Source organism: Ambystoma mexicanum, chromosome 13, assembly GCF_040938575.1.
Source record: "Ambystoma mexicanum isolate Mex_15411 chromosome 13, UKY_AmexF1_1, whole genome shotgun sequence".
In the NCBI taxonomy this organism is placed as follows: domain Eukaryota; kingdom Metazoa; phylum Chordata; class Amphibia; order Caudata; family Ambystomatidae; genus Ambystoma; species Ambystoma mexicanum.
In genome coordinates, this window is record NC_090938.1 from 651,841,886 (window position 1) to 651,862,257 (window position 20,372).

The 20,372-nt window shown below is 46.0% G+C and overlaps 1 protein-coding gene across 3 annotated transcripts in view; it reads left to right on the top strand.

Moving 5' to 3' along the window:
• The window catches only part of COPZ2 (COPI coat complex subunit zeta 2), a 200,147-nt gene that overhangs the window by 122,324 nt on the left and 57,451 nt on the right, over nucleotides 1-20,372 (top strand). Inside the window, exons 7-8 of one of the 3 annotated variants that reach the window (XR_011283089.1) lie at nucleotides 4,720-4,771; nucleotides 5,650-5,761. The exons of 1 other annotated variant lie outside the window; for it this stretch is intronic. Coding sequence is in view for 1 of the 2 variants with exons in the window: in XM_069634632.1 (XP_069490733.1) it covers nucleotides 4,720-4,771 (52 nt within the window). In the remaining variant the exon portion in view is untranslated. The remainder of the gene's footprint in view (nucleotides 1-4,719; nucleotides 4,772-5,649; nucleotides 5,762-20,372) is intronic. One more of the 3 variants, XM_069634632.1, reaches the window with a different exon arrangement.

Consider the following 20,372-nt stretch of genomic DNA (forward strand, 5'->3'; position numbering starts at 1 on the left):
GGGGGAGGGTGGGAGTGGGAAATGGCCAGACACAAACAAAGGACTACACCCCAAGGACTACGCCCCACGGACTGCACCCGCTGGATGCAGCCCAGCACAGAAAAACAGGCTCAGAAGCCACCAAAAACACACAAACACACCAGATTAGCACACAGTGCTCACCCCAAAAATAAATACATAAATAAAATACACTCCGACCACTCCAATAGAGTACATAAAGCAGGGCAAAAAACAAACTACTCACTCAGCATCAACCAGCACCTAAAGATGCTTCCAGGCTGGTTTCCCTGCCACATCCTTCCACATGGCAGTCCACAAGGCAAGTCATGTGAAAGCACAAATCTGGTCATGGGCTTCTGTCAAGGATAGTGACCAGCAACCAGTCCTGAACTGGCTCCTCCAATGTCAGGCCCGGTTAGCTACTAGGTTTCCCTGTCCCTGCCGCCCCTGCAATGTTTAAGGCCTCTCCAGTTAGACTGCTTTTCTCCTGGCAAGGTGGTAACACCAGTGGTGTTGGTAGCTCCCCTTGCCTCTCGGGTTAGTTGTTCCTTGCTTGAATCCCCTCTCAGATAGGAAATTGATATTAGATAGTGCTGATGGCACTTACACATTATCAATATTCCCACGGCATGGATTGACTACCTCTCTCCCTCCCCGTCCCACCAATTATGCCCACTGCCTGCTGATAGGCCAAGGAGTTGGGAGGTGTGGATTATGGAGACTGAAGGGAACAGAAAAATGCATCACTCCAAAATGACATGTTGGTTTATAGTTTGGGTGTTCTTTAAATCTCCCTATATGCCAACTATATTTATTTTCAGATAACTGCATGAACATATACATTTTTCAATTCTACATTTTATGGTGAATCGGGAAATGCTAATTTCACTTCGACACGCCCTTACTGGGAGGAGCTGTTGTTTTTCACGATTTGCTCCTGAGCTGAAATAGTGAAAGAAATGACACTTAACGCTGCAAACATTATTTTTGCATGCTATCCGTTCACCAACTTGCAAATTCCTCTGAATTATGCGAAGGTCAGGATCATGATTTTCTTCCTAACTCAAATTCTATACATCACACAATCTTAAGAGATACATAGCACTGACAGGCATGTTGTGATCTTTAATATGAGTCCTGGGTGAGCTCACTGCGACGCATGGTTCTCCTGTTATTAAGGAAAAAGGAGTCCAATGTTAATTAAATGGCCATCCATTCATATGAAAAGTTGTAATTTTATATTCCAAGCAAATACACAGTCCTCTTTTCCCCATACATGTGACCTGAACATGTGCTTATCAGTAGGGTCATTTTCTACACAGTCTTTGAAGATCCACTAGTGGCTCTGAGAGGCACTTTATTGGGCTCAGGGTAGTCCAAGAGGTCAATTCTGTTGGCTGGCCTATCTGACACTTCCACATTTTTTATCTAAAGCTGTCGTTTTTATTTGGATTTAATTAAACAGACCTGCTTTTCCTGGTGGGCCCTGAGCCCAGAGGTCTTGAGGTTGGAGTTTCAGAGGCACAGACCTTTCAATTCAGTGGGGAAAACAAGCTACATACATAATTCTAACAATCGCATTTTAAATTGAAAAGAGGTGTTTAAACATGCAACATTTTGGATCACATCTGGCCCTGTTGTCCAGGAATGAAATCCTTCTTTAATACAGTAATTAAAAAAGATACAAGTCTCACTTTCAGTATTATTCACACATAGGCCACAGTTGACACAGGAAACTAGTGTTCACTTCTAAAACAAGTAGGCCTCTCCTTTTAAATTATGTCATTTTGAATGTTGAAAAGTAAGTGTTTTCTTTGTGTTAAATGGAAAGTGCTTGGCTTCATTTTAGATTTCTGGATCACAGTCTTGTGCTACATTGGAGTTAATGTAACGTGCTTCTATCTGTCTCTAAGTGAAATTGTAGCTTTTCATATTTTATGACCATTTTCAGTCACAACTGTCTTTTGCAACTGCATTGGGCACATTCTGCTGTATTAATATTTTAAGACCTGCTTTCCTTCGCCTTCCCATTTTGGTAATACTGAGTGGGGCCCACTTTTTGCATTCACTAGGCCTCATGTTGGAAATAAATGTTTTAACTTCCCTGTGTGTTCCAATGGGTTTCAACATCAGCCAGCATTATTCTCACACTAGGGCCTTGCTTGGCCTCTCAATCTCTGGCACTCTGGGTTGTATTTCCACCTCACACTGCGAAAGAAGCAAGCAGTATTTTGGCTTTGTAAATATAGAGGGTAAGATGTAGTTGTAAAGCTTCCGCATGACAAGGAAGGCTTACCTACTACATTTGCCAGCCCTATTGGTTTTGCAAATGCTTGTTGTTGTAGATTTGCCAGTGAAGAGAATTCCCAATGCCTTCTTTGCATAGGTTCTGACAGATCGCCAAGCTCCCTTTTTGTTCTACAGCCCTCATTGTGATTTCATTCTCGCCAGCACCTATATAGTTCATGCTCCAGAAATCCGCCATGTCTCATTTATAAAGCACTATTCTTCAGATTAGAAACATTTGCCCTCTTCCTATAAATCTTGTTATATTTTCACACGGATGGACTAAAGAGTTCAGTGGATGGGTAGTGATTTGATAACCTTAACTTTTACGTTTTCCATCAATTGTGCTGTGTATGTCTATTTTCTTGTTCAGTATGATAAAGCAACACCAAATATCACAAGCTGCTTTAACAAAAGTGATGCGCACAACAGATCGTCGCACCACCAACTCCACGCCCAGCAGCTTTACAAAACTACATAGAATTGTGTTGTTTTTCTAGAACACTAACTGTAAGCATAATGTGTCACTTATATACAATGCAGCGACTAATTCACTAAAATATTATTTTAAATGACATGTCACAGCTCAAAGTTGTCACCCATGAGGGAAACACTCACTGAACAGTCACCATCATGGAGCACACACACAAGTAAATGATAACATTGCCGGGCCTGTCAGGCCAAGATAGTGCCTATGCAAATACTGCTTTAGTTCTGACTTAGTCGTCTGATGGAAGGCGCTCTGCATCATGGAGCAGCGGATCTGTTATGGATGGGAAGCCTTTTTAGTAAATGATTGACCCTCATTGCAATGCACTGCAAAAGGGTGGGGGGACAGGGTAGCATGGAAAGAAGGTGATCTCTTAAAAGCAGCATTTTCTTCTACAAAATGGCCATCATTCTAACCGAGGTTTCACCATGAGCTGCTCTTTCTCCATCTCTGAGAAGTTTATTGGCGCCAGGGCTACTCTACAGCAAGAGGACACTGCAAGATTGCCAACCTCGCTATTTGCTCTGCAGCCCTATTTGTAGTTTACCTTTTCTCTCCAGCACCTATTGTGCATGCTTCAGGGATCAGCCAGGTCTTATTTACAAATGCAAAAAGCCCTCTTCTCCGAATTAGACACTGCTGCTTTCTCACCGCGAGTCATGGAATGTTTTCACAAAGCATGGATTAAAGAGGGTTGATTGGAGGGAGTTCAGTCAATGGATCTTGGTATGAGAATAAACTTGATCACCCTAACTTTTACATTTTTCTTAAGTAGTAATGTGTACATACGCCCCATTAAGCTCTACTTTGGTGAAACGTGTTCGTACACTTCACGGACATGAAATATCACAAACTGATTTAACAAAAGTGATGCTCGCCACAGGTACTTGCACCCACCTCCTCCACTCTCGGAGGCCTTGTAAATCCTTATGGAAATAATTACACTGTCTTTCTAGAGGGCTAAACTCAAAGCATAAATGTTCAACTACATTGTAATGCAGCGATTCGTCCACTATAATGTATTGTTAAACTGCATGCCATTGCTCAAAGTTACCACACGGGAGGAAAACCTGCTCCATAGAAGCACTATTATGCAGATGGTACACTCTCCTACTATAACATTGTCAGGTATGTCCTATCAGGACAAGATGGCGTCTGTGAAAATACGCTTTTAGTTATGATTCAATGGCCTGGTTAAAGGCACTCTGCATCATGGAGCCAGGTGATATCATTTTTTATTGATTGGGAGCCTCGTTCCATTTGTTAACCTCATTCTAATGCAGCACAAAAGTGGTAAAATATCAGTGTATCAAGTAGCATGGAAAGAAAATCTCGTAAAAGTAGCATTCAACAACTCCCTGTTGAACGTACCTAGTTGCACTACCTTCTACAAAATGGCTGATGTTTTGACCGGTTTCACCATGATGCAATCTTTCTGCATCTCGGAGCCGATGATTGGCTCCGGCAAGAGCTCTGGCGGAGAGCTAAAGCTATCGCTATCTGAACTTGAGGATTACCGCTTAAACTGACTTGTGACCCAACCTTTGGTAGAAAGCATTGTGGTTGGCGCCTGCTTTGATGGTTGGAAAGGGTTCCTCAACACAAAGCAGCCATGCCATAGACCATATCTGCTGTACAGAGTCGACTCCTGTACCCTGGATGAACAGCCATGTTCTGGACTGCTAGCTACTGGACCTTGAAGTCATGGCTTACATTCTGGATAGCTGGAATGTGCTGCGTGTGTTGCTTGAAGTGCACTTGCAGGGCTGTCTGTAGGTCCCAGGACTGGGGCTTCTGTTGGGGGCTGCTGGTCAGGACTGGGGTGCAACAGAGGTGTGCTAATTCCTTGGGTCGGGGCGTGCTACGGGAGCCTTTAATTCTTCACTCTGCAGGTCAGGGTGCGGGCAGATACTGATTGCCCTGTTTCTTTGTTTTTTTATTAGTGTGATCCTGGAGAGCGACTCCCAGCAAGTGGCACAGAAACTGAACTTCAGGGTAAGAGAATGGCCATGTACCTCTGTGCCCCAACCCACCCATTACGGATTCTTTGCCACTCTGTTACCCTACCTGCCCCCACCCTTTGCCACTCCCTCATCCTAGCCTACCTAACTTCCTGCACATGAACTTACTTGCCACAGTACCTTAACCGACACACTAACCATACTCACCAACATGATATGCCTATCTGCCTTCCCTTGCCACCTTGCATGTTCTTGCCCAAAGTATCTACTTACTGCGTCCCGGCCTTGATGCGTCTCCTTACATTATGCAGCTTTCTTGCCTCTGTCTGGCTTCCTGCATAGACCTGGATCACTGCATCTTTCTTTCCCTCACTGTATGTACCGCTTCACCTTGCCCTGTCCTTTAGATTTACCTGAACCATACCTGGTCCTTTCTTTATCTGCCCATTTCGCAGTGCATCCCACCTCCACCTATTCCCATCCCAACATAACTTAACCTGCCCCATTTCCTTTCCTGTGCCTTATCTCGGCTTCCCCCGTTCCTCGTCCTGCCCACTTTCTTTTGCTTGTCCTGTCGTGCCACCAATGTTGCCTATACCCACTACCCCCTGTCGTACCTGCATCTGTCCACCACCTCATCCTGCCTGTGCTTCCACCTTTTCTGTGTCACTGTGTGCTCACTAACCATCCCACAGTCCTTAATCTGCCCCTGCCCCATCTCGTCCTGCAACGGTTTGTACTGTCACCTGCCCTCCCCACCTCTACCTTCCTTAGCACCTACCTCGACCCCTCTGCGGCCTCTTTTTCTGTATTCTCATCCATGTGTCATTGCCAATCTACCTCGCCCTATCAGATGATGCATTCCCTTCCTTGCACCCACACTTTCTCCTCTCTTTAACCTTCCTATCCCAGAATGCCTTGGAGCCAGCCTATGGGTTTGTGCTCTTCGATTACATCACAGGTAGCACCGACCAGAGCACGGTCCTCGCGGGGAAGCATGACACCTAGGAGAGAGAGCCACAGCGTGAGTCCCACCGCATGACGTGTGCATAGGGATGCCTCATGTACACAGAATGTGTGTATTGAATAAATCTATGTTTTCTGTGGGAGTGGCTGTCCTTTGAGACTCGTGTACGGTGGGAATGTCACGTCTTGTGCTTCAAGCCACTTCTACAAGGTGGGATATGTCTATACATGCCACACAGTAGCAGGGTGTTTGTCCCGGCATGCCACGCAAGCAGGTAAGGGTGTATCTACTTGCAAACTGCACGTCTCCTTGCAGGTCACTTGTGTACATGGAAGGTAGTCTTGCTGCATTGCACATGCCTGGTCAGGGTATGCACATGCATGTCTCGCATATTGTTAAGAGTGTGTCTATTCATGCCACATGGGGTGGGGTGAGGGGTTTGCATGCCTTGCTGCATGTCCTGCTCATGTCTGAATATTATCTGCATATCACACGGTTACCAGACATTTGGTCGAATAAATTTGGTCGACTGGACAAATGGTCGAACCAATTTGATCGAAAGCCAAATGGTCGAATTTTTTATTTTTTTATTTTCACCCCTTTTTTTTGGGGGGGGGGGGGGTGGGGCCGCCCCAACCCCCTTCCTTTTTTTTCTAAAAAAAAAAAAAAACTTTTTTTCCCCCTAAACGAAAACATAAAAAATACATATATAAATTTAAAAAAAATTAGACCATTTGGTTTGCGACCAAATTACGTCGACCATTTGTCTTTCGACCAATTTACATTCGACCACTTGTCTGGACAGCATTTCGCACAAATGTGGCTTCAAGTTGTGTACATGTGAAGCAAGTGTAGGTCTAGATAGAAAGGTGTCCTTAGGGAGTCTGCATATTGCATGGATATGGGTCTATGTGTACCATATGTTTGTTTCTGCAAATCACCTGTATGCATGGGTGGTAACGGCCAAACCATGTTCCCCATATAGATTACATGTTGGATGAAATGGAATACTGGCCCTTTTCCAGAAAGCTGGCATGAACTTCTAGGGAATTGATTTCCTCTTTTTTTAATTTTTATTTATTGATATAGTTGACTAATCAACTTTTCAATAATTATTACAAAAGTTAAATACAATTCCAATAAAACATTAATGTAAATTACAAAACTCACAAAAGATAAAAGGAAAAGTGAAAATCACATTTGTACAAAATCACACAATTCATATTGATTTTCTCTATATGAAGGTCTTCAGGCTTCTTGGCTGAATATACAGATCTGTTCGAACCAAAAAAACATAAAAACGTCATATGTGTTTGCCTATGTTTTATGTGAATTTTGACTTGAGATGCACTGGCCTTGAGCGTCCAAGGCCATCGAAGTTGAAAGGATGCATAGTTGTGATTGTGACTGGAGTGCGGCTTATGCTCCATTCTTTGTAGAAGTGCTGCAGCTCCGAGACCTCCTATTTGAACATAAATGGAGGACTGCACATGCCTGGAGACCAGCCATGGTCTGTGAACCATTACGAGTCTGCAGCAACACACCTCGGCAGTGGTGGGTCCTCTAGTACCTCACACCGCTCCAAAATTATGACCACAGATGCAGGCCTTTAGCGCAAGGGTGCCTGTAAGCTTAGCTACTGCCTTCATTCGGGAAAACATTCTGATTGAAGCCGCAAAAGCCTCACTTACAAATGAGCATTAACCGCTGATACCAACCCTTTCTTCCACCAAGTAAGCCACTACTCTAGCACTAGCTCCTACTTTTGAGACCCCACTGTGTAGGTGGGCCAGGCCAGAATCTCCCTGAGAACGCCCCATTTCGGTAAAGACCGCCACTGTTTGGACTCCCTTCCCAAAACAGAGACCAAAGTGTGCTGAATGGGCGATGGAATTGGAAGACTTTCTCAATGCCATGGAAGGGAGCAAGGCAGCAGAAAGGTTTCATTAATCTGGCAGGAAAAGAGCTAAATCTGATCAGACACTAATAGCATCACAGAATGCAAAGTTCATCACACTAGGAAGCATGGACTACAGGAGGCACGCGTTCCGCCAGTGCTTCCTTTTTGAAGGAGACATGATGAACTCCTTTGTGACCGAACTACAGGGATTGGTGAGTTGTGTGCTCTCCAGCGTGGAAGCCAGCAGCCTGAGGGTAATTGAGGGCAGCCACTCATCATTCTTCAGAAAACAACTCTTCAAAAAAAGTGCTTCCACACCGTGTCCATGAACTGGTGAGAGCAGCCGAGAGGGGTGCAGTACAAAGCGGCTTCCATGGTAGCATCAAAAGGAAATGCTGAAGAACGAGCTTACTCACTGAAGCAGAGACCTCAGATCCATGGAAAGCCGGTGCCCCTTCAGATCTCCTCCATATGGGGAGCTAGTGGAAATAAATGACCATATATTGGCACTGATCCTGACTCAAACCCAACACCCAATCCTCTTCCAAGGGTTAATAATGCCCAAAGACGTCTAAATAACACAACACATATTGGGTGAGAGTCTGAAGCCCTCCCCCCTCCCCCAATTCTCACCAAATAGATACATGCTTTTTGCAATGTAATAAGCATCCCACCTATGTCTTCCCTCCCATGGTGCAAACACTTCCAGCCCCACGCTGATTTGCAAACACTCGGCCATGGAGCTAAAACATGCTTTTGATGAATGGGCTGTACAGGACATGGTGGACTGCTGAAAGGAAGGGAGAGCTTTTTAGATGAGATGGAGTCCTTCCTTGACAAAACATTGATGCTACTAATGTTTCTACCTAAAGAATGGCACTTCTTAGTTTTAACATTGAATTCATTCAATCATATTTGTTGTATGTCTGTATAAAGTATCCTAATTTTACATATCATTTAGTTGTACGGGCCTTGCCTGAAAAAATAAACCTTTTTTTTTAAATTCTGATATTTAAAGCGCTCACAATCCCCAAAAATTGAAATTCAGTTACACCCGGCGATAGAGAAAGAATTGAAATCCAGATTGGATCACGACTTGATTGAGAAGGCAAAAGTACCTACCCTCCCAAAGTCAAGAGGACACAAGCTCCAGTGTGTTGACATGAGGCAGAAGAATGTAGCCACCCCGTGGGACCACCACCCGGGACTGTGAAAGGAGACCTTATAATCCACCTGAGCAGTGCAAAAGTCTTCTCAAGCTAGACCGGACTAAAGGTTGCTACCAAATTGAATAGGTGACCGACTTCTCATACTTAATCACATTCTCCACACATCTGGACTGTCCGGATGCAGGACACTACTCTACACAATCCAGTCAGTCGCTGAAATATTCTGAGAGGCAATCTGCAGAATCCTTTCAACAATGCCCTCAACTACAGTGATGCCCTACTCCTATTAGGAGATGCACACCAAACAACACAACCAAACACTAGAACACACCTGCCAAGCACTTGAAGACCTCCGCTTACTCTAAACGCACAAAAATTTAGCAAGAACAGTTTCACGTTACAAGAAGGGTTAACCTGACCCAGACATGCTGTTATATATGCAAGACACAATCTTGTTAAGACTAACCTGATTAGCTACAGCAAAGGTCTGAAGACAGCAAGATGCTGCCCTGAGACCCTTTTCCCTCTGGTATTGCTGGTGGCGGGGAAGACAACCGTCCCAGGGAAACCCTCTTGAGAGGAAACCTCTGTTTCTGCTGCTTTTCGTTCTCGATGTAGATGTATTCAACAAAGATGAGATGTCTATCTTCCTCTCCTTGCAGCGTTGCATACTACGGTATTGATTCACACATTATCCTCGGAAGAGTAAATGTCTCAGGACCCAAGCTCTGTATTAAACTATAGTAAAAGGTGATCAGCATAAAGGCAAGTTTCGTGGCGTTATGGTTTATAGCGGTGTATTCGTGTCTCACAGTGCGGAATGAAGCACAGAAGGGACGTACCCGGAACCGGCACTACTGCGTGAAGCGGAGACACTGGAATGCTGTAAGGGGAGACACCGGAAAACTATCCTCTCTTCCAACGGGTGGTGTGTGTGCCAGTCTATGTCCTGGAGAAATGCTGGAGAGAGTTTGAAGCACAGACCGGGAAGGGGGAGAAAGGAATAGAAATAACGGAACAGAGAAATAGGTTTTTGCTAGAAAACAAACTTGGGAGTGTCTTGCTAATGAAGTAGCAACGTGTCGTTGCTGAGGGTAATGTCTTCTTTGTAGACTTCCCGTTACAAGGCCAATGCAGTAGAAGGAGCGATGATGACAGAGCACGTTGCTCCATGTACTGCTAGACTGTTACCTTGTGCAGCCGGTGCCATGTAGAATGGGGATTAATGAGTGGATCTGCTGCCACCTATGCCACAAGGAGTGCTGCTTAGTGCAAGACGTGACACAAGGTAAAAACACTATCCCGCATAGAAGCCTCTACAACTGCTGGCACAGCCAGGTCTTTCCTTGGAATGGTGGGGATACTGCACCCGCTATATTAAGGACTTTGTAACCATGGCCACACTGGTATGCAACCTCACAAACCAAGGATACCTACTCCAGTAACCCCCCCCGACTGCCAAGAAGCCTTCACGAAAACCAAGAAACACTCGCAAATATCTGCCATTTAGCCTTGAGAGAGAGATCATGGTTGATGGTTGATGCAAGCCCAGTGGGGCTGAGATTTGTTTTGCCACAACATTTGCGTGCGCAGGAGTTGCCTTGCAGAATTGTAAAGGGAAAAAAGTCTAGCAGCTGCCTGGGCATACAGACACTTATGCCATTTCCTGTATGTTGGGCCCTTCACAATTATCATTTAGCAATAAGCACTAATAGTGATCTTTTGTCTTTGAAAACTGAAGAGCTAAGAAACCAGCATGCATCGAACAATAGGGTATTCATACCCAACAGTATGATTATCGCAGCATCCACAACCTGAGGAGAGAACTCGATCCTGCAGATGGCATGTCACGTTACTCAAATGCCAACAGGACAAAGTAACCAGAAGTCCTAGCAGATGAGCATCTGAACTTCATGAGCCTGTAAGCAATAAATGTGAAGGATCTGAAAGTCATCAAAGCAGTCCGCAGCGAGCCGGTCGTAACGGAGGTGGCAGTTGTGCTGCACAGAACTTGACTTGTCATGCTTTAGGCTCTGTCACTCAAAATGATCCATATTGCCCACAAGGTTATTGCAGCTACCAAACTATTTTTAAGAGGCATAACTCGACGGACTGGATGGTTGAGGAAATTATCAAAATCTGGCAAGTAATGCACTTACAAAGACAACCTGCCACTGCCCGTCCAGATGTCCGAACTGCAAACTCTGCTGTGGAAGAATGAGAGAGTGAATTATTTGGCTCCTTCAATCCGCAAAATATATCTTTGGTCATGAATCTTGGTTCCCTGACGATCTTGGAGCACAAACTGCATTGCCATCAGGCAGAGAGGAAGTGGCGTCTGGATTACTCCCCCACAGCCAAAGACTCCTTTTGTTGCTCCCTCTCGGCCGTTCATAGGGCTCTTATAGTGCTAAGAAGTCCTATTATAGTCAGAAAGTTTGATCAGCCCTTAACAAACCTAAGGCTCTTTGATCTTGTTCAATCTCTCTCCTCTCCTGAGAACAGTAGGGCCTCGGTCCCTCTGTCGCAGGGCCTTTGACGCTCTCTCGGCTTTCTTTGTGGAAAAAATCTCCACCATTTGTGACCATATAAAGGATGGCCTGCCACTGCTCACAGCCCCTACAATTGCTACTGTCTGTCACCCTTCTACTGCCTTCTGGTCCTCGTTACCGCAGTTTTCCAACTCTGACATACTGTCAGCTATCTATAAATTGAAGTCTGCATCTCCCAATGATGCTATACCCCTTGTTCTTTTAAAGGAGGTATCTGCTCATTTGATTGAACATATTACTACTGCTGTTAATATCTCCTTTTCTACTGGGCTTATCCCTTCGTCTCTCACGCACGGCCCTGGTAGTCCCTCTTCTTAAGAAGCCCTCTCTCGATCCCGATGTTATATCCAATTACCGCCCTATCTCACTCCTCCCCTTCCTTATGAAGTTGATGGAGGCACTGGTGTCCCCTCTTTTGTCCAACTTTCTTGAATCCTCCCATTTCTTTGACCCATTTCAGTCTAGTTTTCGGCCTGGGAGGGGCACTGAATCTATCCTGAACTCGGTACTCGATGTCTGGTATGTCTGGTGGACAAGGGTGGTGGCGGAGCAGTCCTGCTTTTAGACCTGTCGGCTGCTTTCGACACTGTCGATCATTCCATCCTGCTCTCTCGTCGATCCGACGCTGGCCTCTCCGGCTGGGTTCTTGACTGGTTCACTTCGTTTCTGTCTGATCGCTCCCAATCTATCTCTCTTCCTCCTTTCCGTTCTGGCTTGGTTACACTTCTTTGTGGCGTTCCTCAGGGTTCTGCACTGTCCCCTAGTCTTTTTAACATTTATATCAGATCTCTCCTGCTTCTCATCCAGTCGTATGGTTTCCGCTACTACTCTTATGCGGACGACACACAGATCCTCGTCCGCCTTGATCTTACTCAAGCCGAGACTGCAGCACGGCTCAGAAGCTGCCTGGAGGATATGGGGCGCTGGATGATGAGCAATTGGCTAAAGCTTAATGGCAGTAAATCCTGGTTGTGGGTACTTCCTCTCCCCAACTATTCTGAACCTCTCAATTCTGGCCATCTTGTCTTGGCATTCTTCCTCTTCTGGTCCAATCGGTCTGGAATTTGGGTGTTAAAATCTCTGCCTCTGCCCCTGGATAACCAGGTGGTCAGTGTATGCAGTGCCGGGCACTTTAAACTTTGAATTCTGCGGAAAGTCCTGTCCTTCATTCCTGCTGAATGTCGAGCTCCGGTAGTGGCAGCTCTGGTTCTCAGCACCCTTGATAATTGTAACTCTCTTTATTTGGCCCAGCCTCGCTATTTGATCAAAAGACTTCAACTGCTGCAAAATGCTGCCGCCTGCTCCATACTTTGCCCTCCTTTTGGATCTCACCTCTCCCCTCTGCTTATGAAATTGCACTGGCTTCCCATGGCCAGCCGGATTTTGTTTAAATCTCTGTGTCTGGTGCACCGTGCCTTTTATGGCATGGGCTCTGAGTACCTTCAAGCCAAGTTTATTCACTATGTCCCTACTTGTTTGTTGAGATCTCAGTCTGCGTCTCTTGTCGTAGTTCCCCGCTATCGTCTGTTGCGCAAGGGAGGTTGTGCCTTCTCTGTGGCTGCTGCCAGAGCCTGGAATGATCTTCCTACTGCTCTTCGTGCCACTGAAGATCATCTCACTTTCCGCAGGTTGTTGAAAACTACTTTTTTTTTTTAGGCAGCCTTCTCTTTTCTCTGCTGGTATTTTGTTCTCTTCCCAGTAGCCAGTGCCAAGATGCCTTTTGGTGTACGTGCGCTTTACCAAGTTGCTATAACATAACATCACTGATGTATGTTTGCGCTTTACTGTAATACGAATAATCTTGATGACCTTAGTTGTTTCCACATTTGATGTCAGCAAACGGGTAAGCCTCAACAAGATCGAACACAGTAATGAACCTCCATTCAATGTCCATTACTTTTTGCCAATTACCTGAGATTCAGATACGAGAAAGTAACTTCCCTGTGGCCGCAGACGAATGGGAGGATCAGAGCCTTCTGGCTAATGTCAAGAAGGGCGTACAGAAGGTTAAAATGGGTCACTAAACTCAGCAAGAACTGTGCCGACTACTCCGGCCCTACCAAGACACTCCCCATGGTAACACCAACAAATGCCTTCTGAGTTAATGCTAAGCAGGTGAATAAGTATACCCTGCATCCTGACCGACTCACCGGCAGGTGATGAAACCGTAAAGAAGGGAGACCAGAGGTACAAAGTGAATCCGAAGAACTCCCCACTCCAACAGAAAGCAAGGAGAGCGCCAAAAAGTGGATAGGAACCAAGGAAATTAAGTGTTAGAGGGCCAGCAGAGACAGGATAATGATCACTGTGGTAAACTAAGACAATATTGTGACACAAAATGGCTCAAACTGGAGGAAACTCCTGAAGTTCGAAGACCCTGAAACAGTAGAGTGGATGCTGGAAAAAGTGAGATTCTTAAAAGAGAAGACCATGCTAGAGAAGCGGTAGAACCACCCTTCTCAAAGAAGCATGAAGATCCAACTCAATAGGAAACGAGACCGAGATTAGACATCCACAGACGAGGGAGACTCCTCCAAAGAAAGCTGAAAAAAAGAAACTATGGAGTGTGGAGGTGTTATATTCCTGACCAGCACCTGAGAGGGGACCATGACACCAGGAACCTGTAGTAATCACATGGCTGAGGACAAATGAAAGGTATAGGGCTAGAGGAACGCTCTTGCTTCCCGAGATGCTTCCAAGATTAGACCACTGCATTAGACCCCATGTCATGGTATAGAGAAGCAAGGAGTAAAAGCCACCCTTGAAATCTGCTTCAATGGAATGTATGTGTGGTGGTTTTTTATAAAGCGCATGCATTATGGCTCTATAGAGCAAGGAAGATTTGCGTCACTATTGAGTGGGCAGGTCATTAATTAAGTTCTGTAATAGACATGGTTTAAATTTTTTATGGGAGGTCGGAAGAATATCTTCGAAGAGAAAAGATGCTGGATGTTCTTTCCAGCTGCAAGGACCCCGATGAGAGAATGGTCTCCCGCCAGAGCTTGCTTTTTTAACTGCCGGCACCACCAAGAGAACATCAGAGCTTAACTTCGGGTGTCTGGATGGATGATGAAGATGCAAACTATTAGTATAGTATTTAATGTGTCATGTAGAGCTTTGTGTATCGGACACCTAACCTTGAACCACATTTTCTTTTTTTTATTGGTAGCCAATGAGGCAGGGTGTATGCTTGGTATTGTCAAATCACTAGTGTATCAGAATGTGTATAGGAGGCTGGTTGCAATACACAAAATAACATTTATACCCAAAAGTTAGCAATTGTAAGAATTTAGAAAATGAACGTTCTTACTCTAATGTGCCATTCCAATTAGTAAAGTACTATTGACTGTGTTTCATTAATTGGAATTGTTTATTTTAGAACAAAAGATAATAATTTTCTAACTTAGGCCAACACATGTTTTGCTCAATGTCTGATCTTCATTAAGGTCAAATACATTTGAGATGTTTGCATAATTAAACAATATCGCCAATGCTAATGATTAAGAGTTTTTGTATAATTAAAGCCGATATGAGGTCTATTGTGTATTGTTAATCACCTGTTATTCAACAGTAAACTTTCATCGAATTACGGAAGCTATTCATCAGTAAATCTTCATCAAGTTATGAAAGCTATAAAGTAAAGAGCCCAGTGCCAGATTAGGCCAGTCGTTCAGTTTTATAGCAGCGACTTATTAATGGGACATTTATTCCTAACATTCCCCCAAGATTCCTCGTCTAATGATACAATATTCCACCAGGTGTTATTGTGTATCAATTGTGTTGTTGCATCTATCTTACAATTGTCTTTAAGCAATTGCAGTGTTGTATCTACTCCTTCTTAGTTGTCCATATTGGTGTAGCTGCTCCGGTCGGTGTGTATTCATCGTTCTCACCTGTTGTGTGAGAAACCTGAGGGTACCCTCACACCTAATCCCTTTGGTTCCTCTTCTCAGGTGGTCAGGGAACGGCCATTGCTTTTGGATCCTGACCCTGTGGGTGGAGAAACGAGGGAGGATCACCTGAGTGGAGGGTCCCTGGGGATTGGGAAAAGGTTGAGACATGACATGATATGGCATTTCTAACGCGCCTATACACAACTGTTTCAATGCACGACGAGGCAAGGAGGGGGAACAGAGGGAAGACTGAGACAATAATCTTGCTAGGCCAGGTGACATGGAGATCAGTAAGTGCAGGGCAGGGGGGGAATGGAAATGTGGGCAGAGCAGAACATAGGATAACAGTAAAATAAATAAAGACAATAGTAAGTGTGGTCAGCTGGTGGCAAGTGCAGGGGTAAGTGCAGACAACAGGTGTCAAGTGCTGGTAGGGGGCTGTAGGGATACAGAGACAGTCTCCGAGTGCAAGGGTTATCAGGGGTGCAGTGCAGGTGTGCAACTGCCGGGGAAGGGTCCTGGGCATCTGATGGTAGCCAGGTAACCAGTGCAGTTTCAGTCAGGAGATCAGCAGGGGGAGAGGAGGAGAGAAAGCGGAAGAAAAGAGGAAGGTCTTGAGGTGCTTCCGGAACCAGAGATGGTTCTCCTCAAGTTTCATAGAGACAGGGAGGCTGTTCCAGAGAGAGGCTCCAGGAGAAGAAAGAGATCTACCACCAACTCGTTGCTTGGAGAGGTGACTGACCCTAGGGGAGTTGGAGGAGGATGAGTGAAGCGCTCGAGAAGGAAGATATTTCGGAAGAGAGAGTTGAAGGTATTGAGGCTCCAGGCCCTAGAAGGCCTTGTGGACAATGCAGAGGGTTTTGATCTTAATCCTTGCAGCCACTGGGAGCCAGTGCAGAGATTTCAGTCCTGGAGAGATGCGATCCCTGGGCTTGAGGCCAAGGACAAGTCTTGCAGTCCTGTTTTGGATAAGTTGCAGAGGTCGGAGAGTAGAGGCAGGCAGATTTAGAAAGAGGCTGTTGCAGTAGTCCAGCCTAGACAGAACCAGAGCTCTGGAGACAGTGAGCTTCTGGGGGAAGGAGAGGAAAGGAAGAATACCTGTGAGGAGGTGCAGCTGATAGTGTGACTTCTTAGAGACGTCGGAGATGTGAGAAGAGAAGGAAAGTGTGGAGTTGAAGATGAACCAGAGGTTTTTAGCCTCACAGGTGGGAGCAGGAAGATGGCCAAGAGAGGCTGGCAAGAGCGTGACAGGAAAGGAGGGAGCAGGTGTGCCTATGAGAATCTCAGTCTTACTGGCATCAAGGCAGAGATCATTGGCGGCACACCTCTCCTGGGTAGCAGAGAGACAGTCGAAGATGAGAGAAGAGGTGGTGGAAGGGAGCCTGAAAATGATCTGAGTGTTGTCCGCATAGCACTAAAGTTGGGGCAGAGAGTGGCAATGCAGTGGACAAGAAGTGCCAGGTATTGGTTGAACAGCCATGGATAGAGGTTAGACCCCTGGGGAACACTACAGGTGGAGATGGAGGAGAGAAAGGACCCAAGTTGGACCTGGGAGGGTTGATCGGAGAGGAAAGAGGTCAGCCAAGCCAGTGCCTGATTGGTGATACCCAGGTTATCATGGAGATGGTTGAGCAGAATGACATGGTTGAATGTGTCAAAGGCAGAAGGGAGATCAAGTAAGACGAGGACACGGGGGGTGGGGGGGTGTACCCCTTTCCCTTGTGAGAACCAACCTAACCCTCCCCCAGCCTTTATGGGCTATTGTAAAATATCTCCCCTCATTCAACCAACCATAGTACTGGGACGAGGAAGAGGTGACTAGGAGTAGTGAACACTAGTAAGTAATTTCACCACTCTAGTACTGCGACGAGGAAGAGGCCTGCAGAGTGTTGAAAGGTTCAGGCAAGTCCCAAGTTCTCCGCTAATTGTGACCAAGCAATTACAATTTGGAACTCACACCTGCAACCTGTCAAGTGATTGCAGGTGTATAAAAAGGGAGGAGACCAGCAGCAAGGAGACCAGCAGAGAAGCCTGTATGCGAGCAGGCAGCCGAGGTGGGTCCTGCATGAGGGCTAGGATGCTGGCAGACAACCCCAAGTAACTGTGGAGCCCAGGGCCAGGCGGGCCGCAAGGAGGACACAGGTGTGGGAGCATCACTGGTTGGAGGTTTGCAGCAGGAGCTGCAAATGCATAAGAAAGAAGCAAATCAACCCTCTGCGTCTGTGGAGAGAAAGCAGAGCTGCCGTCGTGAGGCAGAGAGAAACTGAAGTGTGAGTGGGGCTAATAGTTGAAGGAATACATGCAGGTGGAGCGGAAACAGAAAGCACAGCTGCCCCGAAGAGACGCCAGGCACTGGTGAGTAAAAGGAAAAGTCACTTGAGCTGGGCGCTCCTGGGGCTTAGGGGAAACCGAAATGAATGCCTAAAGAATGAAAAAGGAAAAAGCAGGCGCACGAGGAAGCAAACCCAAAGTCACGGGTTGAAGTACATTCAGGACAATTGTGGCAAAGCCTAGAGGCTGACGAGGAGAAGCCAAGAGAGTGAACATTCACACAGTTACAGATCAGAAGAACCTTTGTGGGCCAGGGAGCCTAGGGTTCCTGGTTGCGTGACCTGTTTTGTGTGGACCGTGTGGTCTGACAACTGCACCTAGACCAGTGAACCCCCAATTGTGAAAACCAAAGCAGTTGCTGATGTGAAGTAGGAAAAAGCAATTTGATTGAACCGTTAAAAAAACAGGAGTGTAAAGTTGATTTGGAGCTGTTTTTGAACATTGAAAGATTGAGAATAAGTATAAGTTTACTATCTTGAACTTGAAAGGGAACCTTCAGGTTTTGTGGAACTTTCTTGAACTTGGAGAAGGGGAGCTGAAAAGTAAGCTAGGAGCTGGAAGAAGCGCAGAGATGTATTTCAACCCCCATTTCTTTTGTTGCTGACATCCCTACACATGGTTGAGCTTTAGTTGTGAGTGCAACTAAAGCTCAACCATGTTTTGGACACAGACAGACTTTTAAGTGGGACTTTCTTTAGTTTCTTTCAGGTAGGGAAATCGCACCTTTATTACAGGGCAAGTTAGACCATCATCCATCCTAACATTGGACTTCATAAAGCAATTCTGTTTCCACTTCTGTTGTCTGTCTTGCTTCATGGTGCCTTCACAGTGGGAAGGATAGAAAAAGAAGCATGTGCTTACGTTTGCAGAGGTGGTCAAAACACGATTGAACCACCAAAGAAGGTGTGTGGGATGGGGAAAGTCCAGAGTCGCACATAATTCTTATGTTCTGCAGAATCGGGCTAAGATCTGTTCTTCTGCCAAAGTATTCTGGCCAAATGTTGCCCCACCACTGCAATAAAGGCAAACACCTCTACTTTATTCAGGTTAATTAATTGTAAGTGAGATCCTAACAATCCTTTATGTTTCTAAGGCAAACTTTTAATCTATGGGATGAAGTGACTCTGACAACATGACCAAAATGTGGGCGTCTTTTTCATAGTTCAAAAAGCAGAATCCGCTTTGGCCAATCGGGTAAGCTAGAGGTCTGATGTACAAGTTAAACAAAAGCGGGGCTAAAACGGTCCTTGCAGTACACTGCATGCCATAGAGCTGGGGGATGACCAGAATGGCCCCACATTGACCACTTGTGTGTGAGATGATCATAACGAGCTAATCAGCTTATGATCCACCTAAGCCACAGGACTTTAGAAGTTTCAATAGTATTTGCTTGTCGAATGTTGCTGACGGGTCTAGTAACACCACTGCACCCACCTCGTCTTTCTCCCATAGTGCCTGGGTCTCATCCAGCTCATTATGGCTGCTTTGACTGCTGCCTCATTCTTCTCCATGAACTTAGTTGCTTGGTTTATACCAATTCATTCCGTTTGTTTGGTGAGAAAGGGAATCGGTGAGAGGGGGTTGGGGTGAGATGTGCGGATCAATTGGATCCAAAGATGGCTTCTGTCTGTCCAAGAGAGACCCTGTAACATTGTCATCCCGGGTTGATTGATGACTGCGACTGGAAAGAGCACCCCATGCTGCACAGCATGACCCGGCCTCGAGGTCCTCCGGCGGGCCATGGCCGCTGAATCCACCACCAATCATCACAATCGTTCACCGGGCTACAGAGCACTGGGTTCTCACTCTGCGGCCACTGTGTATAGGGTTGTGTTCCCCCCAATCCTATAGATGTGCCAACACACCCGAGTGTGCTTGCTCTTACCTGATGTGACATTGGACACAATAGTGGCAGCGTTCTTTCCCGTGGCATCACCTCTTCAATGTGGACAGTTGCCCTGGTATGCTTTGTCTCTAGTTCAGCATCCAGCCACCGACCCCCGGGTCTCAAAGGGCCACCGCTGCTTGACCACGGGTCCCAACACTGCTTTTCTTCCTCGTGCAGTCTCCTGCATCAAGGTACCAGCAGGAGACCCCTGAGGTTCCATCTGTGAACAGTCTACCTCAAGCTTGAAGCAGAAAAGCTTCCCATGAGGTCTGAAAGACCCTCCAGCAGTCACGTGAATCTGAAAAACCAGGAGTGCATGGTTTACTGAAGGTCCTTCTTAGACTAAAAATGGCGACAGGCATCTGCGTTGCTGTCCATGGTGCTGAACGACCCGGTAGGAAAGCATCGCCGCATTGAATACAATGGACTACCCATCATTTCCCGTGACTTCCTCGACCGCCATCTTTTTGCGATTCTGGGTGTTCAGAACTCGTCTTTGGCGCGTGCAAGTTAAGTCTGCATGTGCGTCTTTACATGTTGTATGTGCAAAGTGATAGTGCGTTCCACGTGAGTACGCCGTGCTTCCGAAAGCCACGTGCACTTGTCCCCCATGTCACATGCTCCAGTGCAAGCCACATTGTCACTCCCCGGTTGCACCGGCATCAACAAGAGTGGGTGTGACTGCACGCACGGGGTCCATAGGGCAGCAGAACGCTGAGTAAGCGTGTTTTCAGTGTGCACCATGCAGTGTCATCCCGATTCATAGTAGCATTTTACCCTGGAACATAAAAAACAGACTTATTCTGAAGTGTCAATGCGTGGCTTTGGTGAACGCGGGAAAGGCTTGCCCGCGTTTCTTCGTGCACTGTGGCACTTCCCCTGGACTCTGTGTTGTGTGTCTGGTCGCCATCGATCCTTGGAAGCCACCTGCATTT